General features: G+C 34.2%; 1 protein-coding gene across 1 annotated transcript; it reads left to right on the plus strand.

The window, feature by feature from the left end:
* On the plus strand, positions 1-27,122 carry LOC125657529 (uncharacterized). The gene is made up of 3 exons (XM_048888171.2): positions 1-430; positions 8,954-9,241; positions 23,723-27,122. The coding sequence occupies exons 1-3, from the start codon at positions 331-333 to the stop codon at positions 24,196-24,198; spliced, it is 864 nt and encodes a 287-aa protein (XP_048744128.2). The 5' UTR covers positions 1-330; the 3' UTR covers positions 24,199-27,122.

A 27,122-nucleotide genomic window follows, 5' to 3' on the forward strand; every position in this document is an offset into this window, starting at 1 on the left:
GTGAAAGTTTGCAATGGAGAGGTTTTGATGACAATTACAATTGTATTCTTATTTCAAAATTCCTACAGTTCTATAAAACTCATCAACTTTACAATACATTTATCTAGAGGTTATAATAGAATATCATCCCGAGAGAGGGCAGAATGTGTAATACGACGTGCATATTCACAGATCAATATATGTCTGCTAGTGGGTGATTTTCGTTCAAAAACTGTTATTCATAATGCAGATTTGAACACTACGTGTTTTGCAGCCGATTTTGCGAGATGTGAATTTAGGACTTGTTCGTTTGGAAAAATTGTTTTTACAAAATGATCCGTAATTTTACATATGTTGGATGATTTCACAGGAAGACTTAATACGATGATGTATGGATTGGATTTTAAGAGGTTCATTAAGTTTGCAACACTATTAGTATCCTGCATAGGAGGTAAAGTAACAATTTCTTGTGTATTCTCCTTAAGTGTATCAATCTAATTACATTTTCATACAGATATATCGACTTCTTTTCAAAACACAGTTTTCTAATGTCGACTCAAATTAAGAAAGGGTTTGAAAAGAACAACATTTTGTTTTGTGTTGGAAGAATCTTCTAATCAGAAAGCTGTATGATATTACAATTTATATTTCACATAAATATTTTCCTCAATGTTTTATGCTATACATGTACATGTATTTTAATTTTGAAATCCGCGGCGCAATAAATATTTTCCTCAATGTTTTATGCTATACATGTACGTGTATTTTAATTTTGAAATCCGCGACGCAATAAAAACTTGGAACAAAATGTAGTAAATTCATATTATATATTTAATATTTATAATACTATTACTTGTGTGGATATTTACTTATATTTTAGATTATATATATATATATATATATATATATATATATATATATATATTTATATTAGAAGTTGATTCGGCACAGTTGTAAATAAATATTGAAAATCACAATGACACATTCCATAAAAAACAATCATTTACTGCTAGCGCTTTCTCCATGTCTGCATGGCTCATCAGGCAGTTCAAATATGTCTGATGACATGGAGAAAGCGCTAGCAGTAAATGATTGTTTTTTATGGAATGTGTCATTCTGATTTTCAATATTTATATATATATATATATATATATAAATGATATCAACAAGTACCCAAATAGCTTCTTTTCTTAGTAATATTCGTAAATTATAAACGCTTTGGTGTTTTTGTGAGTAAAAATTATGTAAGGGTAAAGTCTAAGCGGTTTAAATTCATTAATTTTTATATAAATCATTTGAGTATGGATGTTGGTCTGTATTACGCGCCCTCGTGTATATAACACACTCCGTCAAAGTTGGGTTAATTTCCTTGGAAAAATGCATGGCGATGGCGAATTCCAAAAAACTTTTCTCAGAATAGAGCATGTCCTATATTTATTTCTCATAGAAAAGACGATGAACTGAAATAAAATTTTATAAACATACATAATAGATTAAAACGAATCTCCATCTTATACTAGGGGCCTCCGTAGTCGAATTTTTAGACCATCGCGCTCAAAATCACACGGCCTCTCACCTCTGGTCGGCGCGGGTTCTAATCCCGCTCGCGCCGGTAAGTGAGAAAGTTTACTCGCGGAAGGTTGATGGTCTCTTCCCAGGTACATTGTATTTGTGTTCTCTCCTCCACCAATAATAATTGGGCGCCACCAGATAACTGAAAAAATGTTGAGTGTGGCGTTTTCAATCGATCAATCCATCTTATACTGCATTTTGATTTTTAGTTTTCATATTAGCGTTAATGTACGTGAATATACATAAACCCAAGCCTGTCTGTCGTGATATCACAGGACATTGTTTTAGCTAGTGCAATTTTAATACAATGTTTTTAATTCACTAAACGACTGTCGTTATCGGCAACCTTTCATCCTGTGAACGTAGTTATGCATATGTACTGAACTTGTTTTTACACATTTATATTGATAATAACAACATTTTTAAAAGTGACTATTGCTTCTAGACTATTCTTCTAAATTCCTCATTTGTTGTGAGATGTAAGAAAATCAATAATCATATTGAAAAATTGATTAATGATTCTGACGTCATACAATCAGAACACTTTGTGTCTATGATCATGTACATGTACCAATTAAGCCTTGACATGCTTGAGCTACGAGATAAAGATTTTTAAAATTCAGAAACCAGCAAATCTGTACAAGCCGGGTTGCGTTAAATTACACACAAACAAAACTGAAAAGGGAAAGATGACAATTTTGTGAATATAATAAGGATGACTGAATTGTTAGCCAGAAGAATTAGAATTTCCTATAATACATGAATGTGAATAAAGGATGCAACTGTACCAATCCGTCGACTGAAAGGTCTGGAACGGTATCTGTCATTCAGAATGAAAAGGAAACAGGAAGGCTAAGTGAATAAGCAATGCATCTTTGATCTTTAATTACAAAGGTTTACCATTCTCAATGAAATGATGAAAGATGTATGCCTTGCAATTTAAGTTGTATTAATGTTTTGTGTGCTTCGCACTGTGGTTTCATGTCCTTTGTACCATGATTGGGTTTCCCTATTGTATTATGTTTGGGTCTCATGTGCTTTGTGCTGTGGTTGGGTCTAATGTGATTTGGTTAAATAGTAGTCACGGTGGTGACCAGTGACTTTGTTTTCGAAGTGTGGCCTCGAAATATCTGGATGACATGTCATTACATCCACCTCTGTTAATATGTCAAGGATTATCTATGCCTTAAAAGAACTCTTTGGCCCAATGAATGTGTTCATGGATCAACCGAGAACAATCACACCATTGATGTTTTATTTCCTGTTACACTATAACAGTGAGAATCCACTATAACTTCAATATCATGGACATTTTGAAGGTGCTGGTATTACTCGCACATATACAGAGTTCATTACAGACTGTCGTGTTCATCTTATGTTAACAATTCAAATCGATTGTGGATTGTTTCACTCAACGATGTTGATCGGTCAACAGGGATGCTTACTTTTCCTAGGCAACGTATCTCATCTCTGGCTGGCATGTTCAGGGGCCCTCTTTTCCCCTCTCTTCATTTTGTATTCATTTATATGATTTATGAGATTGATTTTTGTTCTTTATCTTCACTTGTTCATGATTATCAAGTTCAGCATTTTATCTTTTGTATTTTACAACTGTTTCTGTACCTCATTTAAACATTTTCTTAACTTGTTTTGATTTCTTCAAGCAGCGTTTTACCTTTCCATGTTTTGTTTTCCGTATAGGAGTTAATATGAGATTGATTACTGTTCGTTATTTTCACCTTTTCGTTTTGGATATTTTGCAACTGTTCCTGTGAGTTAGTTAGATATTTTAAAAGATGTTTATTGACATGAGTTTTGTTTGTACTAAATATTTCCTTGTTGAGTATTGTGTGGAATAGTAATGGTGAGTACGGTTTAGTATCAGATAATGACAAATTAATTGCCCTTGCATGTGAAAAAAGTACTGAAAAACATTTTAAAACTAAATTATCAAAAACTGGTTTTGCGTTTTTAGTTAGTATGTTCCTAAGTTTTGAACCAGTGCGATGTGTCCTTAGCATACATGTACCAAGGAAATACTTTATTTTGTACTGGTTCACTAAATAATTTACGCTATTCCACACGGAAGCTCATGTTTACCGGTGTGTCTACTAGTAACTGTGAGGGAGAGGAATGTGTCTGAGTCCTTTACATTACCATTATTTAGTTATCGGAATAGTTAAACAGGTATATGGACTTGAGATGTTAACAAAAAAGACATGTAAAGCGATGCTGCGGCCGATAAATCATAATAACTGAACACATAGTGACACTGTTGACTAGAAACAACATTAAGATTCTGGACAAGCACCTGCTTCCGTTAACAACTCAATCCACTTTAAAATTAAAAACAATATTTTTCGCCTTATAAATACGTGTATTGATGATAACACTTTTACTCTCCTTGTTGACCCTGGGTTTTCGATCAAAATACGTCATGTGCAGGTATATTATAGGATTAAATATTTTTTTGGAAGAATTTATCGATGTGTAAACACCGGACATTTTACCCACAAACTGAATAAAAGTGCGAAGCACTTTTATGTTAAGTTTGTTAGTAAAATGTCCGAAGTTTACACATCGATAAATTCTTCAAAAAGAATATAATGTTTGATTCTTATAATTCCAATTCATTCACTTTATTAACAATTGCAAAAATTTGAATAGTTTCCCCGCACTATGTTATTTGTTTTCAGGCGTTTATGAATACATCGTGTTTTCGGATTTATTGATGTATAAACTCTTGTTCAGCTTTATTTTTGTCCAATCAAAACAATTGTAAGATACGCAATGTTCAATTTTTGATACTTATGTACACAGTATTCTTTCATATGCATGTGCAATTTGGGGTTTTCATAAAGCACCGGACATTGAAAAGGTGCATCTTTCTTTTTGTAAAAAAGTGTTAGGAGTAAACAAAAGAACCAACAATAGTATGGTATATTGTGAACTTGGCAAATTTCCACTTTACATTAGAAGAAAATTGAGAATTTTTAAATTCTGGTTAAAAATTAAAACCACGAATAACTGTATTTTGAAAGATTGCTATGAAAATATGATTATATAACAGCTGGATTGTTAATGTGAAACATGATCTGTCAAACATTGGTTTAGAATATTTGTTTGAAAAGTCGTGTGTGGATCAGCTTAAAGATTATAAAATAATATAATTCAGAATATTGGATATTTACAAACAAAACCTAATGTCGTCTCTTTCAAGTTCACCAAAAAGTGTTCTTTATCAACATTTAATAGATAACTTTTGTTTACAATCATATCTCAAAAGACCAATCAACGTAAAAGGGAAAAAATTATCATTAAATTCAGAACGTCTTCACATTCTTTGAATATTGAAAAAGACAGGCACAATAATGTTTTAAGGACTGCGAGGCTTTGTAAATTATGTGATTATAATGATATAAAAGATGAGTTTCATTTTATCCTGAAATGTCCATTTTACAAAGACTTGAGAAAGAAATATATTAAGAGTTTTTATTACACAAAACCAAGTGTCTTTAAATTAATTAAGCTCCTTAGTGAAGACAATACTAAAGAACTCAATAACTTGGGAAAATTCTTAGTTCAAGCTGTGAAAGTTCGAAGTTTAGCATTGTAAATCAATAATGTAATTATAGTATTTTTCTAATAACATGTGCATCTCATAATGCGATTAAATATATTATTTTTATTTGTAATTTCTTCTCCTCCTATCTTCTCCTGTCCACTCACCTGTTGTTTATCTGATACAATTAGATATATTGTGTATATACATGTATATGTACTAGATGTATTCCGATGAGTTGTATAACTCAAGGACAATAAAGAATTGAATTGAAAGAAATAACATTGAAATTATTGTTACGTAAGTATGGGAATTTGGCGATGGAAAAGCTGAAGTAATCCCGTATGCCATAAATTTGAGTTGCCAGTTTGCCTTTAACATATATGTTCAATAAAAGATCCAAGTATGAAGCAGATATAGAAGACTATGTGGTGTATTTTATTTCGACACTGGGATATATCGCATCAAAATATTAAAGATATTTAAGATTGTTAATAGAAAAGTGAAGATAACGAACAGCGATTAATCTCGTAACTCCTATAAGCAATGCAAAATATGGAGATGGGCAAACACGGACCCTTGGATATATCAGAGGGGGAATCAGGTACCCAGGAGGAGCAAACATCTCTGTCGACTGGTCACACCCGCTGTGAGCCCTATATCTTGATCAGGTAAACGGAGTTATCCGTAGTCAAAATACGTGTACCAAAAACGTGCTAACAATCGGTATGAAACAAGTCAGACAGCATTTGACCCATTCTAAATAGATAAAACGTCGACAATCTATTTAAATGTAAAGTTGATGACCACAGCATTTAAATAAATGCTGCCCCATAAAAATATAAAGAGGTCGGATAATAAAGGAGCACAATGCGTGACTATGGGAATTCAAAACCCTGTTGGAAGACTTAATCTCCAAAGACCACGCAGATAGTGTCAATGAGGAATTTCAGCATCTTTTTTATATTAACTTCAGAGTACTTGTGCGTAGAATCATAGTGGTGTTTAAGAATGTATTTGTTTTGCATTACTTATCACAAGATATGAATATTTCTATGTTCAATTTCTATTGAAAAGACATATGTTTAGGATAAAAAAAATTCTATGTTTTAATGTATTATAACTGAGACATTATATGCTGCGTGCGCGTGTATGTATTTCATTATTATCATTATTTTAATACGCCCTGAAACTGATGTTTATTTTTATCTAGCATATTTATGGTATCTTGTGTTTTCATGTTTTATATGTACAATCAGGATAGGTACAGCTACAGATTGTTTACATGTGATAACGCCTTTTATATAATTGCTTTTTAATGTTTTATTTATTTTCTATGTTCTAAGTGTATAACATTCTGTAGTAAGGTCATATATGCATTGTAAAGCACCTTTGAGCGTACATAGTCTATGAAAAGGGTGCTATATAAATATGGTATTATTATCTTCACCTTTCATTATTATATCAGAAAAAGCCAAGTCTTAAATTTATCGTGATGAATTGTCGTTTGTTGAAAATTCATATATAATGATGTTGTTGATTGGGGGGGGGGGGGGGGGGGTTGAGATTTAACATTTATTAAAGTTCTTTGAAATTGTTTAGAACCCACATATCATTTACAGAACTTGTCGCATAGGCCCTTGGTCTTGCCAAAACCGTTTGCATCTAAAACAATGTAAATACTTACATGTAGATAAAATTTTCATGTTGTAAAATCCAACTTTAACATTATCAAGCAATATCGGTAAACAAAACAGTATTGGTAAATGGTCAGTTTGTTCAACCATAAAACTAGTGTCTTTCGTAACCTTAGTAAGAGTGAAAGTTGATCGGTATCCGCTAATTACTTAAAGTATCAAATTTCAGAGTTAATACATTGTGTAAAAATTGTCCGGAAACCTATACTCAGCACAAAGTCCCGTAAAAACCTCGAATTCACAACACTCACGAAACTTAGTTTTAATCTGTAAACATACAGTAGTAAACCACATACCTCGTTGGTCACTCGCTTTTCAGGGATACCATCTAGTCATTACCAAACCACATACCTAATTTCAGCTTCCTAAATCAAAGTATGATGGGAGAAAGTCCAGAAAACTAAGTTGTAACAGAAGAACATTCAGATGAAGTAGTCCCCCTCGACCCCGTCAGTAAGAGATTTATAAGAATCATTGTTTCCCGCCTGCCTTGTAGCGCTAACCCGGGCGATAACCTAGCACCAGCAGGATACAAAGAGACAACACGCTGCAGAAGGCTACTGATTGATTGATTGTATATTGTTTAACGTGCCTCTCGAGAATTTATCACTTACATGAAGACGTCACCATTGCTGGGGAAGGGCGGCAAAAATTTAGGTCTATGCTCGGCGCGTACGGCCCCTGAGCAGGGAGGGATCTTTGTCTTGCCACAACTGCTGTGACCTCGGGTTTTGCGGTCTCATCCGAAGGACCGCCCCATTTAGTCGCCTCTTACGGCGAGCAAGGGGTACTGAGGACCTATTCCAACCCAAACTCCATACAGCGTCAAATTCTCCGGGACTACTTTCCCCTACGAATAATGATATTGGAGTTGTAGCGTAACGGAACATACTGAGCTGACCGGAGCTTGATTCCAACCCGGATCCCCACGGGAACTACCTGATTGATCCTCGACCACCATTTTGTATAAATATAATTTAAGTCGGACCAAACTTCACCTCCCATCGATTAAGACGCTGAGACCAAAGTGGAATGTAGATCACCATGTGCTAGTTATCCAAACACCTGTAAACCTAAGCCACCAGGATACCTTTCTCCGTCAATAAGGGAGATGACCCACGGTGAACAGGTTGCGCCTGACCCATTTTTTTTATCACCCCAGTCTACACAAGGATGTTGTTGACTGTAATGTATTCCTTTGTAATATACTACAGCCCTCTGCATTATGTATGAAACAAATCATTCAGAACTGTTCCTCTGTAGTTCACTGTCTGTATCATTCATCAGAAGTTCGCGTCATCCATAAACAGTTTACTATTTTTCATTGAAAACCAGTACTATGTTGGTCCTTTGCTGTGCTCTGCAAAAACATTAACTTACGAGGGATGTTCGATATGTAATGTGTATTGTACGATATCTCAAAAGCATTCGACTCAAATAGTGAAATGAACATTACATCCCTTCAAAATATTCTTCGCGATTTGAAATACATAATTTCAATCTCTGAATCCATTTCTGAAATGCGTCACGGTACGCTGATTTAGGTAGACCTTTGAATGACCGAGTTTTGCGCGAACTTTTATATAAGTTCTAATTTCTTCAATATTCTCAACCCGTTTCCCAACCATTTTGACAACAGTTGTCAACGGCTGGCTCTATTGAAATTACTATAAGTTTAAAACTATACCGTTAGAAAGGTATTGGATAGAGCTATTCATGAGTATCATCATCCACGAAATCGTGCAAAGCGTTATCGCGCTGTGGTATAATACACATTACATATCGAACAGCCCTCATTCATATATATATATATATATATATATATATATATATATATATATACACACACACACTGTACATTGCGTGTAATGTGCTTACAGTGTTTATAATGCAGTAGATTCTTAACAAACGGTATTCTTACCGATAAAGTGCATGAAAGGTAAAATTAATTTCATTCAACATGAATTAGAATTATGAATTACATTTCACTTCTTGCAGTTCCAGGGACCCCCTCCCCCTTTCACGGAATAACATACACGTATGACTAAGGTCAACACTCAGGATAGGAGGATTATGACAAATTGATTTTAACCGATTTTCTGATCGAATTTATCAATTTCAATTATTTTTTCCTTTCTTTCAGATACACAAAATGGTTGCGAAGATGATGAAATCCAAATAAGTTGTAACAACAATGGGAATTTAAAAATAACATCAGCTTGGTATGGCCGAACTGACAATACCATCTGCCCTCATTCAACAATAAACCAGTCCACTCCGAACTGTAGTCAAGATGAAACGTCTCGTGTTAAAGATCTATGCAAAGACAATGTTGATAAAGACAAGTGTACACTAAATGTGAATAACGAGGTTTTCTCTCCAGATCCATGTAAGAACATTTTCAAACATCTGACGGTTGTTTTCCAATGTGGTAAGAATTTGCATTCACACTAGAAATCGTGATCTTCTTCGTACTCGACACAGATTATATACATGTACTCTTTGTTTGATACCAGATACAATACATAAATATGCACCCTTTATTTGATCCGCATTAGAAATCCTGTCGCTTCCCTTTCCACTTGTCTTGTTTCTTCCTCATCTCTACATAATTATGCATCTACTAGAACTACAACAACAACAAAAGCTTAATGAAGAATTGACCCCCTTCGAAAGAGAAATAGCAAAATAAGCATGGTAATAAGGGTACTCTGAAAATCTTCTACATCCTTTTATATGTAGCATAGGGATAGTATGAATACAGTGTGGTTCAAATCATGAACTCTGTGACAGGATTGGGTCCACCTCAGGGACATGGTTGGGTTCAAAGTTTTACAATGGAATACATGTATGAAAGGAAATAATCTGTAAAACAAACTACAAGCCTTACTATGTATAATGATTGAATAGCATAATTTATAACTGTAATGAAAGTCAATTAAATAACAAAACTGTATACTTTTCCCGTTGAATACTTGTATGGAGAGGCCTCGATAACGTGGACGACAAAACGTTTGCGGAAACTGCAATATTATAGGGTTATTGAACTTATATTTGTGAATATTGGCACGAGTTGGCTGTCAAAATGCACGAGCTTGCGAGTGCATTTTGACAGCCAACGAGTGCCAATATTCACCTATATAAGTTCAATAACCCTTTTATCATATAGCTAAAGTATTTAGTTGTAAAATTATATCCCTTTTCATTCAAACTACTCCAAAATAGACGAGAATTCATCAATATTGGCATCTAAGGTGAAAGTGTGCAATAACAGCATGCATTTCTTAACTGTCCAATATTTAACCCGTCATTAATGCATGAAGCAAACTGATTTTGTAAATGGGGACATCATAATTTATGTACAGTAAAACATTTTGCTTAAGTAAATATCAAATACCTGCTCTGTCAGATTCGGAGGACCGTCGTCTGCCATTTTGGCTTGTTTACGTCGTTACGGTAACGTCAATATTGAACGCTCATACTCGGAATGTTTCGGGCGCATACAATTTACGCAATGCAAAGTTAGCGTTCAATAAATTCTCAGGATATTGAACGCTAACATTCTCTAGATTTTACAATATACTATTTATTAGCTATATAATAATACATGTTATTTTGCATCTTCAATCCGAAAATTTACGGTCCAGATTCGACGATCAGACAACAAAACGTCAAAATTTATTGAAAATTTGTTTTATCAACCCGAACTGTGATTTAGAACTTAAAAGCCTATTTTGGACAGTTTTAACAAAATGTGATCTGCTAATATATCTTGACGATTTGTGAAGTAAACAGCGCGCTCCGAACGAGAGGTGCACATTGATGATTCCTATTGCTTGAGTTTAGAGGTTTCTATATTACCAGACTTGGATTTCGCGAAAAATATCAACCTTAAGTTTGATTTTTTTTTTATTTGAGAAGTCAAAATTTGAGTAAAATCTCAGACGCAAGTCCAAGTTCAGGGCCGTAAATTAACCTTCAATTTGGAGGAGGCAGGAAATTAGGCGGTGGTCTGGGGGCCGCCCAGGCCCCCAGACGCTGAGCACATTTTGTGCACACTGAACACGTTTCGTGCAAAATCCTTGATTCTAGGGCCTTCTAAGATGTTACTTGACTAACTCATTCTAAAAGAAAGATTTGGAATGCTTTTTAAGGGAGGTATCATGTTCTTAGTTATTGGAAACAACATAAATTCTAATGAACTTTAAATTTTAATTTTTTTTGGCTCAAAAGTTGGAGGAGGCAGCTGCCTCCTCCGCCTCCATGTAATTTACGGCCCTGCAAGTTTCCACATAAGATATTTTCCCCAATAAATCCAAGCCAGCTATGATCGGTTAGTGAAACGGCTGTCTACACACACACACACACACACACACACACACACACACGACTAAAATTAAGAACAAGACATAGAACAAGAGATGTTTGTAAAACACATACATGTATCTTCCCCATGGTGCAAAATTGAAAAGGGTTATACACATGGATCATTTAATTGATAATAGTATCATCAATTGAAAATATTAAGCAAACAATATCTTTCTATGTCAAGAGTGAATTCACCATGTGACCTAAAATCAATAGGGGTTATCTACTCTTTATACTGTACCAGTGTACCAAGTTTGGTGTCAATCAAGCAAATAATTCTTAAAATATAGGAGACAATATATTACTACGTCCAGTTTGACCCTTGACCATGTGACCTTAAATCAATAGAGGTCATCTTCACCTGAAGATGTACCAGTGTAATAAGTTTGATGTCTGTCAAGCAAAGGGTTCTCAATATATCGAATGAACAGTATATTCCTATGTCCAGTTTAACCCTTGACCATGTGGCATCAAAATCAATAGGGGTCATCTTTTCCTAAAGATGTACCGGTGTACCAAGTTTGATGTCTGTCAAGCAAAGGATTTTCTAGACATTGAGTGGTCAGCATATTCTTATGTCCAGTTTTACCCTTGACCTCTTACTATGTGACATCAAAATCAATAAGGGTCATTTACTCCTTAGGATTTACCAGTGTTCCAAATTTGATGTCTGTCAAGCAAAGGGTTCTCAAGATATTGAGCGGATAACATGTACTCTACCGACAGACCGACCGACAGGTGGAAAGCAATATGTCCCTCTTCTTTGATGGAGTGCATACTAATAGTCTATATGTACCCCCCCCCCCCTTTCGTAATTGGATGTTACTGGTCGTTTAGCGCCAAATCAATTTCATAAATAAAAAATATATATATTGAAGTGAGAGGGCATGTTTATTTTCATCCACCGTACATAACTGAATTTTGATTAATCACTTGGGACACACTGAGGACCTTTCATGTTTCGCTCTGTCCAACGATCATACCGTTATACATATTATTCTAGGTTGAAATATAACTTTTCTTTTCTAACAGATTATTTCATTAGGAGTTTTATTGCTAGATACATAAAGATATGATATGATGAATATTAACTATTTGTAGCTTTGATTTTGTAACCTATTATCATTCATTATTTACGCGTGTGGACACCTAACATTGGTGTATCGAGGGCATAGTTAATGAACACGCAAATTAAGCCAATCAGTGGGTTCAGAGCTGGGGAAATTAGCATTTCTAGAATCTATACTTGTCGAAATAAGAAACACATAGTACAATTTCATATTCTAAGACACGAGAAATACTTAATAATTGATTTATTAATTAATTTATCAATAACACAAAAACGACGTAAACGCTTGGTTGATAATCAAAGTACCACAACCACTAATGGCAATTACAGTGAATAACAGTTCAAGGTCACTCAAGTTCAATATACCAATGGCTATCTGATAACGTATTCCCATGGACGCAATTAAGTCTCTAAAGCTGTCTAGGAAGTTTATTCCGCTCTAATTACCGATCTTGGGCCAGTTGTTGCAGAGTATGACTGCAGTTGTCTTTGCAATGAAGAATAGTAATATTTTATCAGGTGCGTTAACAAATAAGATGTGTTGGGAGAGTGACTTGCTAGTTATTTGGGTGGGAAATATTCGAATCCTGTATTACATCCGCAGAACATTCGTAGAACTCGCTCACAGTATACATGCAGCAATATGTGTTTGTTATTTGAATAGTTTGGTATTTTCAATGTATTTGAGAACCTCATGATGTATTCTTTCTTATTTTCGTTATACGATAAGTTTACATTTCAAGTTTCAATTAATTAATCAAGTCAATAATTTCATTCTGACGTTCATGTATCATAATGCTATCTATTGTACTGCTACGTATTTTTTAAACATCTACTGTTGATACGTTTACAAACTAATCGATTAGAGTATTAGCCTCGATTATGTCTCGAGTTTCAATTTACTGGGTTAAGGATCTATACAGGAGGTAATGGGGTATTTTTATGATCCTTAGCTCAAAAGCACTAGCCAAGTGGACTGCACTCGTTTTTTGCTCAAAGCAGGCAAAACAGAACAAGTTTGAGAATAGAAAATGTCATTTATTTAGTAAATGACGAAAAGTATATACAGTACAGGGGGTCATTAAAACCAAGTAAAAATTAAGATCATATGCTGCAAATGACTAGATGACCCCCTGTTACATACATCTATAAAATTGACATTGAGAAAGAGAACATGTATACACAAAATAAAACATCCGATAGGGGGTCTAACAAGATGACCCCCTATTGCATACACCTATGTAAAAAGACTAGCATAAAAATATTGCCTGCCCACAATTTATTGTCTTTTAATAGTTTTTCAACTTGGGTTGGAATAGATATCTCCGTTAAGGATTAATATAAGAGGCATATTATAGGATGATAATAATGATGTTTTGCATGGGAGATATTTAGCTATTTCAAAGTTTCGTTGTTTTCATATTATGTTCAATTATCGGTTATAATTTCTAATGGAGCTCCAAACATTGAAAATATATCTTCTGTGATCATTGTCTGCAATTGTTGCAGCGGTTTTATCTGGAAAAGTAAAGGTTTCGGGCGAACATGAATAAATCTGCCTCCATATAATCACTTTAGGTAAGGACCTGAGACCTATTTCCGCAAAGAAAAATGGCGGAACTTCTAATTTCTAAATAATTTCTAAATAGATGGCTTCATCTTCTTTAAGATTTTGTGTAACACAGGGTACACATCTACTAACGTAATCATACAATGCTTCCTACAGATTAAGCCAGTAATGATCGCGTCAAAAGCTTTATAAATTCCGATGTGATAATTATCGTCATGGTATAATTTAATGACAGCGGATATACAATACATTGGCGCACAATCTAATAATCGGATCATTATCGGCAATTGATATGTACTATAGAATACTACCGATAACAGGGTATTTATCACCCGTGCATTTTTTAAAAGCCTTTTCTTGCTGTATTTTGCGGATTATTCGGTTTAATTCAGGATCTTTAGCTCCTCTATCCGTAAAGTGTACTAGAGTGTTTTCAGTTAACCTCATTTGAGGTAAGGTGGAAATGTCCGGGTAGACAAGACCCTTATACATAAGAAATTTCGGGATTTTATTAATCTATTTCGCGTTAATAAAAAAGTGAAGATCAACGAACAGTGATCAATCTCATAGCTCCTATAAAGAATACACAATTAAGAGTTGGACAAAAACGGATCCCTGGATATGCCAGAGGTAGGATCAGGTGTCTAGGAGAAGTAAGCGTCCCCTGTCAACTATTCACACCCACTGTGAGCCCTATATCTTGATAAGGTAAACGGAGTAACCCGTAGTCAAAATCAGTTGGTAAAGAACGATTTAACAATTGTATGAAACATGTCAGACAACATGTCAATCATTGACAGGTTGTATTGATAAATTAGATCGTAAAAACTACCATAAAATTTGCGAAATGCTGACTTTTGAAATTCCTGTTTCATCAACTTATTTGTCAGTAAACTGCCTCAATTTAAAAATTGACCATCTACGGAACAAGCCTTGCGCATCGAATCAATTGAAAGACATTATAACGACCAGTGATCAATCTCACAACTCCTATAAGCAATACAATATAGATAGTTGGGCAAACACGGACCCCTGGATACACCAGATGTGGGATCAGGTGCCTAGGAGGAGTAAGCATTTATCTCAGTTGTAACTCAAAAACTGATATTCAAATTTTGATTGACCATTAGAATAATTTAGTTAAGGTAGTGATTGCAAGGCATCACGTGGTTTATTCATGTAGTATTTAAAAAGAGACTATTTCGTTTCCGATTCCGGAATACGTCAAGCGCTTATGCATCAGTAATAATGACAGACGATGGAAACAGACTTGTCAGCTATAACCAGACACAGGGTAAAGTGAAAATATGTTTAGAACTATACGAATAAAATACAATACAAATGAAAAATCCCTTATGTTTTAATTATCTTTTTTAAAAAAAATAGTCATTAGGCCCTAAGTCTCCATAATACATGTACCCCCCCCCCCCCCCTCCCCTGTTAATTTTGAGTCTTACATCACGTAAATTTAGTTCACAAACCACTAAGCCTATTATAATCATAATATATAATGCTATGAATTTCATAACATGTAGGCCTATATTGTGTTAGTGCACATAAATCTAAAATGCTACTATGTAACGTGGAGAAATCAGAAAGTGTGTATTCTGAAAAGCAGCACTTGCTGTTAATATCTTTTTCTCAATTAGTTCAGTTATTTCTTATAATATAAAAAGTAAGAAAGTTTTATTGTTTGATAATCGCTTGGTTTGAAAGGAGAAAAAACAACAACCCAAAAAACAAAGACGTTGCTGGTATCGACGTCACAATGCACAGTTTACATCGGATGGGTTACATTTCCCGCGTTTTTAACATACGCTTACAGAGCATGAATATACAAGTAATTTCAAATAGAAAGTAATAAAAACATCTCCAAAGCAACAGTACTCTCATTCTATGTAGAATAAATTCAATAATAAACATCAAAACACTTTCATAGTTTTAATATGAGTTGAAATAAATGCATGTAAGATGCATATCTATTGTAATTATCACCTGCAGCATTTATGTAAGGAGGGGGAGTGGGTAACTATAGCGATCATAGTGCCATAGTAAACCTGAAAACCAATATTGATACTTTCAGGAAAAATTCCTCCTAACATATGTTAAAACATATTTTAAAATAAAAAAAATTAATTGGTCCTTTATTCCTCAGGGGGTGAAAATATGTCTGCTTTGGTGAATAATTGCCTTCTAAAAATTGCGAAATTGCTCATAAGCAGCCCTGCTTCTACTTCATATGAAAATAAATGGACATATTAATACAAACCATATATCATTTAAGGCTTTAACTTCAATTTGATATAAAATTTGTATCCCTTGCCCCTTTTGTATCATTTTTATACGCCCGTCGAAAACGGGACGTATTATGGTATGGCGTCGTCCGTCTGTCTGTCCGGACCTTGTGGGCAGGATACAGACTGAACCATAAGCCCAAGGACTTTACAACTTGGTACATTTGATCACCATGATGAGAGGAAGATGCCTATTGTTTTTCAAGGTCAAAGGTCAAGGTCGTAGTATCACTTATTAGGAAAACCTTGTGGGCAGAATACAAACCAAACCGTAAGCTCCCGGATATTATAACTTGGTATATTTGATCATCATGATGAGAGGAAGGTGCCTATTGTTTTTCAAGGTCAGAGGTCAAGGTCGTAGTATCACTTATAAGGAAAACCTTGTGGGCAGGATACAAACCGAACCGTTAGCATATTTATGAAGTAGCGCATTCTAAGGCTATCCCTCTTTATATCTTGATATCCATTTCTACAAGCATAATAATGAATTAGCTCACATAGGACAGTGCTAACTTCACTAAAATATGAATCCCACTAAAATATGTTTTCCTTGAGCAAAATCTACGGGCGTATTATGCCACGTTGGCGTTGCTCTTGTTAAACATCACCTGAAATACCTGTACCATTTATTACGGAAAGTCAACAAGAAGGGTTACTATGACAACCGTAGCATCACAATTTCCGTGAAAACCCTATATGATACTTTCATAATGAGTTACAGATACTGTCAACTATAAAATATGTAAAAATCCAAAAAAATCATAGATTCTTTAATTTTCAATTACCCATGCAATCACTACCTTAAGCATTTCAAACAATAAAAATGGAAAAAATAAAATTTTCAGCCCAAACGTGCCCATGCCCCTTTAAAACCATTGGCTGTTGGTTTTTCCCCATTGGCGCTTCTAACAGTTTATGATCAGTATGGATAACATATTTAGCATTACGAAAGTGATGATCAAATTTTTTGAGTGTACAATGAATAGTAAATCATTCTTTTTCATCCGTAGATGAACGAGTAATTTGTGACATATAACAAATAGGTCTCATTTTTGAAGCCAGGTATTTTTTAAATTTCATTTTCACTTGACGGTTGGGTTAGGCATTCTCCAGTTGTTTTAGAAGAAGTATCTTTATAAAGAATATACATGTACAATGTACTCTTTTTTGGATCTGGAATTGTTAAGAGTGGTACTTTTGTCATACTTTCTTTTAGACTATCAAACGCTTTAGGCATTCAACATTCCTTTTGAATTATGCATGTTTCTTTATCAATCACAATAACGGCCTGATTTTCATTGTATAGTTTTATATCAATCGACAGTAATAACTACACATATCGATAAAACGTATTTTCGGGGCTGGTAAAGTACGAATAACAGCTACTGTATTACACTTAGGTTTTATTCCATTTTTTGTTAATAATAAACCCTAAGTATTGTGTTGAAGTTGGCTTTCATCGTTTATCTGTCTTCTTATAATCGTTGAAATACGATTTGAATATGTTTTTGTAGGAATGTAACAATACTTCGACGTATTGTGATGTAAAGGGATCCATATGATACATCAATATATATAAAAGGAAAATCGATTTTTTCCTATGCGTTTGATTTTGAAATTAAAATATTTTTAGTAATGAACAACATCGGGTGGCGATAAGAGATTGTTAACAATCCAATAGTTCAACATCATAGAATTATATATATAATGTATTAAACGTTCAATATTGTTTTAGAAATGAAAGAGAAAATGTTCATATCAATTTTGCTTTAATCTTTAGTGAAAAAGAAACAACAAAAATTATTACGTTTTCCTTTCTTAAAATCAAAAGATACCTTGTATATAAGCCAATCAATGCAATAACTTGATGTATCATGACTTATTGCAATACTTGTTTGCGATACACAACCCTAATTTTTCCATGATATTGGATAGGTTCTGAAAAGATCAAAATATCTTTTAAATAAGCTAACGTAAACACTTCTGTTTCGTATTATCTAAGCTAGTGAAAACAACACGTCTTGTCATTTCATCGTTACTTGTTTATCTGAACTAACCGTTTACTTTACAACAACGTCATAGCACGTCAAGTCATTATGACGTCACATACACCCACATGCAGCAATACATTTCGCGACATTCTCCGGCCACAGAAAGTGCATAGTATAAATTTTACACAATACATAAAAATAAAGTATATTGTCAATGTTCTACAAGTAATTAACGACACTCTCTCGGCCAAAAGTTTATAACAGTTTGTAACAACTTTTTATCTTTCGGAAAACGTCTATATATTATAGCAGTTCATAAATTAAATTCGAATATACCAAGGTATAGTACGTCTCCGTAGTACACAAAGTTCATCACAAGGTGAGGTATATCTAAGGAAGTTCTAGAGGATAAAGTTTGGTAACTGGTCGCGTTGTGATTTTGTTTGAAGCAGTGTGGATTTTTGCTGCACGTACTAATCCATCGTTTCCTGTAATGAGTTCATCTATCATAGCTAACTTCCATTTTGTACGAGGCAAATTCTCGTAGACTTGAACTATGTCACCAACCTTAATTTTGGTATCATTTTTTCCCGAAAATTTATGAAACCCGCGTAATCCCGTTAGGTATTCCATTCTCCATCGTTTTAGAAAATGTTGTAGAACCAATTCTTTTCTCTCCAATTGTTTATTTGCTTCGGTATGCGTAATGCTTGTATTTTCCTGGGAGACTGGCACTGTTGGTGCAGTTTTCATTCGTCCATATAAGAGATGAAATGGCGTTAACGGCTGTAAATCTTGAATTTCAGATGAAACATAGGTTAACGGTCTGTCGTTAATAACGGTTTCTATTTCGCTTAAAATAGTACGGAGGTTTTCTTCGTGTATTTGAGCTTTCCCCAGGACCTTTTTCAGTGTAATCTTTGTCATTCCGATTAGTCTTTCCCATCAGCCTCCATACCAGGGTGCTCCCTTTGGAATAAATTTCCAATTGATGTTGCAGTTTAGAGTTTGCACTATTTTTGCGTGTGCAGATACGAATGTTGCGGTGTTGTCCGAGTACATCGTTTGAGGGGAATTTTTACTGCTCACAAAACGTCTAAATGCCAGAATAAATGAATCCGTTGATAGATTTGAAACTAGTTCTAAATGAATAGCTCGAGTCCACGCAAATGTAAAGAGACAAATGTACATTTTCCGTTGAGTACCATTGTCCTTTACATATAAGGGTCCTGCAAAGTCTACACCTGTAACATGAAATGGCACAGAGTCTGTTACTCTATCTCGTGGTAGATGAGGTGGGTCAGGTTTCGAATATGGTTTCCCAATTATTTTTTGACAAAGAACGCATTTTCTCAACAAGTAATTCACACATTGTCGGATCTGTGGAATCCAATATTTCTGTCGAATTTGAGTAATCGTCTGTGATGATCCCGAGTGCAATCCTTTGATATCGGTATCCAAGACAACTAAATCAGTGAATTTATGTTTTTTGGGAAGCAGAATTGGAAACTTTATTTCATCATTTAGTGGTGAATTTCCGATACGTCCTCCACAACGTAGAATTTTAGAGTCGTCCTGAAATAAACGCAATTGGTTTATTATGGAAGATTTATATATTTTCCCCTTTGTAGATGACAAACTGTTTATTTCGGAATGAAATTCGTGAGTCTGAACTCCGAGAATCCAATGCTTCAAAGCTGAATCGATTTCCTCAGACGACAATTCCTCCGCCTTTGAGATACCAGTTTTTCTCATCCTCAAATTGTATCTTCGTTTCGTTTTACAATTTGAGATAAAACGCAACACATAGGCGGAAACGCGTAGCAGTGTATGTAACGTATTGAACCTGGTAATGTCGACGATCCTATGAATTCCAGTCGCGTTGACACTTGCTGAAGTGAAAATCTCATCAACATCTGTATCAACTTCCAACAAAACTGTGCGATTTTGAGGTTCCCATACTGGCCATTGATCCTTGTTATTTAACCATTTTGGTCCATGCCACCATAACGCTGACGTTTTCAATAGTTCCGCAGACAAACCACGAGTTTGTAAATCAGCAGGGTTCGTATCCGTTGATACGTATTTCCATAAATGTGGCGCAGTAAGCTTTAAGACTTCACTTTTGCAGTTCTCCACAAATTTGTTGAGGGATTTTGACGATGACAGCCAATGTAAAACAACTTGACTATCGCTCCAGTAAGTTACTGAATCAAAATCTAGGCATATACTTTGTTGAACATTGTTTGCTAATCTGGCTCCTATGACAGCGGCCATCAGTTCCAGCCTAGGAAGAGTGATATTTTTCAAAGGCGCAACCCTGTTTTTTGCTATTATCAACGTTGCATTTTCTCCGTTGTAAATATACACACACGCTCCATATGCTTTTTCACTCGCATCCACGAACACATGTAGCGTAGACGGGTGATTTTGAGTCGATTCGTTGAAAAAATGTCGAGGGAGTTTAGTTTCCCCTAATGCCGATTGTATATCTCGTGACATATCAATCCCTTCCGAATGTATGTGTTCCGGTAATATCTCATCCCATGACAGTTTTTGCTTCCAAAGTTGTTGCATCAACAGTTTTGCCCTTATCGTAACCGGTCCGAGAAGTCCAAGTGGGTCAAATATAGATGATGACTGACGTAGTATTTCACGCTTACTGATAAATCTTGACTCTGTGTTACTGATTTTCTTAGCAAATGTTAGTATGTCCTGTTCTGGATCCCATCGCATTCCAAGAATTTTTGTCTCTAAGTCTTGATCAATAACTGCTTCTGTTTTCGCTGTTTCTTGAAGAACTGTGCTGTTGGAGGCCCAAGAACGTAAGTTAAATCCAGCGTCGGACAACAATTTTCGTGATTCGTGAAAAAATTTCCGAGCATCATCTTCTGTGTTAACACTTGTTAGTATGTTGTTAACATAAATGTCCTGTCGTATGGTATCCGCTGTAGACACTCTACTCATGAGTACTGAGAAGATTTGCGGGGCATTAATAAGACCAAAAGGCATTCTATTGAACTCAAATAACCCTCTATTAGAACAAAACGGTCTTGTCTTTCTTTTCATTCAGCAATGCTTTCCAATACCCTGATTTTAGATCCAGAGAAGTGAAATATTTCGCTTCTCCGGACTGATCTAGTAAATTATCGATGAAGGGTAGATCATTGAATTATCTTTGTGATCTTATTGTTTGAAATCGACACAAAAACTCTTTGTTCTATCTTTCTTATTGGCCATATGTACTACAAAATAAAACCTCCCAGGTGATTTCGACCGACGCACGATGTTTGCACTTAACATTTCATCTATTGCTTTGTCTACACTAAATTATCCGTTTAATTATTCAGTGGAGTTCGATATGCTTTCATCTTAATAGGTAGATGATCACCTTCATCTATTGCATTGTAATCATATTTGTATGACCTGAATTTGTATCTGATTTTGTAAAGGGATCTTGATTTGTTATCACAAGTTTCTTTTATAATTTTTCAGTGTTCTGGAAATACTTGAAACCCCGTTTTCAGATTCTCTGCATAATTCATCAATCTAGTTTCAATAACTGGCTGCTTATGACATTAGACTGACGTATGACGCAACCTCTATTAATTGAAATTCCAATGTTTTATTAATGTTATTCACTACTAGTACTGGGGTTTTCCAGATGATGTTTGTGTTTCTCACTTTTTCTAACTATTAAACCTGGTTAATCACTAACCATGACCTTTTGTAATGCATTGACCTCAACAATTTCTTTTCTTCGTTTTGAAAATGTGGGTGATCTTTGTTTTGTGTGTTGTTGACTGGCTTTAAAACAGTTTTCTTAGTAGGGTGTAAATCTAAGACAATATGAATTTCTTCATCCATTGAAATGTATGTATTTTCCAATTCGTAAACATCTTAATTAGTTCAAAATAAAGTACTAACCAATCTCTACCCAGAATATACGACTTGTTAATATTTAACACAATATGAAATCGATTAGACCCCCTTCAATTTCCAAATCAACACCCTTCACAGATATGAACTTATTTTTGATTTAGTTAGTTTAAAATGATTCTCGAGGGACCAATAAATATTAGAACTGACGAACGAAACTGCGGCGCCCATATCTAATAAAGGTCTACATCTTCGTTTCCCAATGTTAATGATACATAAACTTGGATTATCAGCCAAGTTCATATAGAATAAACACTACATGTTTATCCAAATCTAGTATGTGACATATAGAATAAACACTACATGTTTATCAGATCATACATGTGATTACAGAGTTCTGAATAAGATTATTCTATCCCTGACAAAAAAAACCTACTTTTGTCAAATGTATGAATAGCGAAACAGTGTCCGTAAGCGAAGGATATGCAGTAACTTGGTACCAATATCAAGGCCAAACAACCGTAAATGTACATTTCTCGAATTACATCCGTCAATTAACAGGGACTCTCAGAATGTTTTTTTTTAAAAATTCTAGTCATGTAGCAAAGTATCTAACCGTATAATTAGACTACCAAAATTGTTAAATTCACAACCCCACGATGACGGTCCCAAAACTCTAAATAAAAACACACCTTTCAAAAATCACTCTAGCCTAGAATTTGGAACATTTTGGTGATTCACTTCCCAAGTCCTGTCATGAGTTTTACTCGAAAATCATAATATACACTGTACTCGTAAATCATAATATCACTGTATTCATTAAGATTCGGAAGAGGTGGAAATCATTTTGGGAATGAAACTATGACCAAAGAACACAAAAGCCTACCATTTAGAGTTATAGATAACCGCTGCAAGATCAGCGTTACACACACATGCTAACACTAAAGTTCCGTTAGTATATATAGAATTGCGATCGGAAAATTAAAGCTCTACTGACATTTTAAATAGGCATACATGTAGCTGTAAGGAGAAAACTAACGAGGAATTCCGCCATATTGCTTTCAGATCAGCTGTCTCACTCTATGCACGTATCACAGATACGTTTGTCACAATCTTGTAGTTTGATTTGAGCAGTGGGCATTCCCCGATAGTAATGTATCGGGTATGGGGAACACATGGAATCTTGTAAGAACTCAAAAGAACAATAAAAATATCGAAAATTAGTAATATATTCAAAGTCGTTGGACAAGTTAGTCGAATATTACATGACTGTATGAAATGTATTTCAATTTGACAAATTATATTCATATGGCTCTTATGAGGGGGTTATTAAAGAATAATCCTATATACGAGTATTCCTAAGTGTAACTTAGAATCTCAGAAACTGTGGACAAACCTGGAGTTTAAACTTTTATGTTTCTTGTGAACTTTATTTGATAATTTGAACAACCTTATATCTACATTAGCTAAAACTGTACCAGTGATTCCGGAAAGTCAAAAATATGAAACTATTTAGACAGACTACGGACTAAGTGAAATGTCCATCAGAACACGTTTCAGTGGGGAAGCTAAATCTAATAAGTACATGAGAGCTACTGTCCCTTCCAGTTGTAGACTAATGTGTGAAACAATGACATGTTAATAGTATACGTAAGCTTCACCATAGTCATTATTTACGTGTAATTGCTTGATTTTAAGTGTATGCAGTAAAGCATTATATCTCTAACCTGAATTGCAGATTATGAAACAACAACACCTGTTGATTGTACAACAACCCAACAACATACATCGGCTGATTTGTTTACCACTACCACTACCATTGTTCCGAGTAGCGAAGAACCACCTACCACCACTGGTTTGATTATCACTGACTTTGTTCCGAGTAGCGAAGAACCACCTACTACCACCGGTATGACTCTGATAAGCAATTCACAAACCACTAATCCGTCATGCATGTGTCCCTGCAGATTTGTTACAACCTCCAATGCTACACCTAGCTCGCCAATCATAAAAGATGTGTTGAAGGTGAACAAAGGACAACTCTCCAGTTTCATTCGCAAAAAGATTTCCGTGTATGAAGACCGGCCCACAGCAAAAGGAATCGGTTTTGTCGCCATATCTTTCCTAATTTTTGTTGCATCCTTAGTTATTGTTCCGGATGCAATTAATCTTATACAGTTCCTTCGAATGTCTGTCAAAGCAAAGAGTAGATAAAGTTAATGTTTTGGAAAATCAACAGTGTATAGACCTAATTATGGACACATTTAAGTGCCTCGTCTTGTTCACTAAACATCAATAGGTCGATATCAAGGAATCGATGTGTCGCTGATGTTAACAATTAAACGACTTTTAAACTCATTTAGTCTTCATCTTTAAGCACTGAACGACATATTTTTCTCGTCTTGGTTGTTGATAAATCAACATGACTTGTAGCTTATCGCTGAAAATTAAGCCCAAAAATGGTTCTCCTCCTAATTATTATACGAAATTTGAAAGATGATATTTGTTGTTAGTCGCAAAAAAAATATCGGTAAGATGCGAAATTTAGGCTCTATATCAATACTTTTTGACAATATCTTCTCATTTAAGGTATTCCATGTATAATGAAAGGATAATGAACAATTTTGAAAGATTTAGATCAACATAAAAGTTTATTGTTAAATAATGATGAAAGTGAAGCAGATGAAATTCACATGACTGGTAAATGATTAGAAGCTGACCTTTTTGCACTTAAGATTTTTTGGAAGAGTTGTCTGCCCTTTGTAAAAATAAGAAATATCTAATTTTCTAAAAATGTGTGTGGTCAATGATTAATTTTATTTCATATTTTCATAAAAAGAAAATGTATTTAACTTTCTACCAAGAGGTTAGTATGAAAATATAATTTGTTTTTAAAATATTGTAATAAAACATGCTTTTCCCATATACTTCAATGTTAAATTCTAGGTGAAATATTGGGAAAGAAGGAATCTTACTCCTATAGGGCGTATTACAGTGATTAAATCATTAGCATTTCAAAACTGGTACACTTATTTATTTCATTACCAAATCCATCTTAAGACATCATAGACAAGTTAAATCAAATATTCTTCAAGTTTTTATGGAAAAGTCCTGTCGCAAAAGTTAAAAAATCAGTCGTCACACAAGAATATGACAAAGGAGGATTAAAGATGGTAAATATTGAAAACTTTATTGCAAGTCTAAAATTGTCATGGATTAAAAAACTTCTCTTTGATACAGCCAAGTGGCAATCTATTATAGGAGCAGAAGTTGATATAAGTAATGTTATTAAATTTGGACCGTTGTATGCTTTACAAAAACTTGAAAAATCAATCCTGGAAATGGTTAATATGTCTTTTTGAGAAAAAAAATCTTCTGAACGTATGGTTAATAGTGTTTTATGGTACAATGAAAACAAAGGTAAATAGAAAAACTTTATATCTGAAAGAATGGTGTGAAAATAATGTATATACAGTTAACTCAATGTTAGATGAGAATGGAGATATCATGAATTATAATCAATTCATGGAAATGTATAAAGTAAAATCTCATTTTTTGGTTTAAGACAAGCATTAAAGAAAGCAATGAGATTTAATGGAATAAACCAGTTTATAAAAGTTCAAGAACCTACTATTCCCATACATATAGCCCCTTTCATATATTTTAAAAGAAACAAGAAAAAACTGTACCAAATTTTTAATCATAGTGAAGAAAAACCTACAGGTCAAAAGAAGTGGGATATACAATTTGATATCTCTCAAGAAGAGTGGAAAACAATTAATAAAAATGTTTTTACTATTACAAAGGATACAAAATTACAGTGGCTACAATATCGTATAAATCAAATTCTTAGTCACAAATTTATTTTTGTTCAAAATAAAGAAAATAGACAACGATTTATGTTCGTTTTGTGTAAAAGAAAGGGAATCAATAGAGCATGTTTTGTATGACTGTGAAAATGTTGTTTTATTTTGCAAGAATGTGCAGTCATGGTTTAGGGATTTTTTTCCAGTAAATACTGTTGTTGATAAAAAAAACCTTTTTGCTGGGTAGCTCAGAAAATGAAATGATCAATTTGATTAATTATTATTTAAAGTACTTTCTGTATTGTTGCAAATGTAGAGGCAATCCGCCTTTGTTAAATAACTTTATTACCACTTGGACAAATGTGTACAAAGTAGAAAGGCAGTTAGCATGTAAAAATGATTATGTAGATGTTTTTGAGAAGAAATGGAATACATTTCATAAATTAAAAGATTTATAGATTTAGATCATCCAGAATATATAATATGTAATTGTATATATTAATTAGCCTATGTATATCATCGGAAGTTATTATCAATGTCATAACAGTACACTTGTTATACATTTAAAACCTTTAGTTTGTGACAACCTATTAGATTTTATTATTTTGTATAGTGTAGATATGATAAGCCAGAGTCATTTCATTCCTTTCTAATTCTCTTCCTTTTTCCCTATCTTTGAATGAATGCCTATTAGAGTGGATGTGCGAGTAAATGGTAGATAAAATACCCTGTACCCCCTAGTCAGGTGGGTTTGTAAGGGCAAGATGTTAAAACCCTGACTGTCATAATGTGAATAAATGTTGTATGAACCTTAAAAAAAAAAAAAAAAAAAAAAAAATTCTAGGTGAAATAAATCAAGTAGTAAACAAAATTTTGAAAATTCCTATGGTGGATTATTTTTATTTGAAGAACCCTTCAAAATGATACCATGATTACAAATATTCCACCATCCATTTATTAGATATGAAATATGGTCATTATTCATTGAATACCTTAATTAACCAAACGACTTAATAAAATCTGTTTTGATCACGTATTTTGAACGATTTGCGCAAATAAAACCAATTTTATGACTTTGTAAAGCTGTGGCTTAATACTATTCAATTTGGAACTTGGAGACTGTGCGCTCAAAATGGTTTTAAGGGAACATATTATCGAATGCATGATTGCATAGTTTACGTTGTATATATCGACTTAATACCGAACTGAGCTCGGACGGGCCGAGGCCCTTCCGCGAAACAAGGCTCTGAAGGTAACACGTATGTAAAAGATTCATTGTATCTTGTTTAACGTCTCTCTCTCCAATTTTTTTTTTGTCCTCATGGAGACGTC

The sequence above is a fragment of the Ostrea edulis genome, chromosome 1 (assembly GCF_947568905.1).
Source record: "Ostrea edulis chromosome 1, xbOstEdul1.1, whole genome shotgun sequence".
NCBI lineage: Eukaryota > Metazoa > Mollusca > Bivalvia > Ostreida > Ostreidae > Ostrea > Ostrea edulis.

What these genes read in the sequence shown, in the direction of transcription:
- LOC125657529 (XM_048888171.2), top strand. Translation starts at nt 331, where the DNA reads ATGTTGGATGATTTCACAGGAAGACTTAATACGATGATGTATGGATTG. An exon ending in ATTAGTATCCTGCATAGGAG is followed by an intron (nt 431 to 8,953) that starts GTAAAGTAACAA and finishes CCTTTCTTTCAG; the next exon opens with ATACACAAAATGGTTGCGAA. An exon ending in GACGGTTGTTTTCCAATGTG is followed by an intron (nt 9,242 to 23,722) that starts GTAAGAATTTGC and finishes CCTGAATTGCAG; the next exon opens with ATTATGAAACAACAACACCT.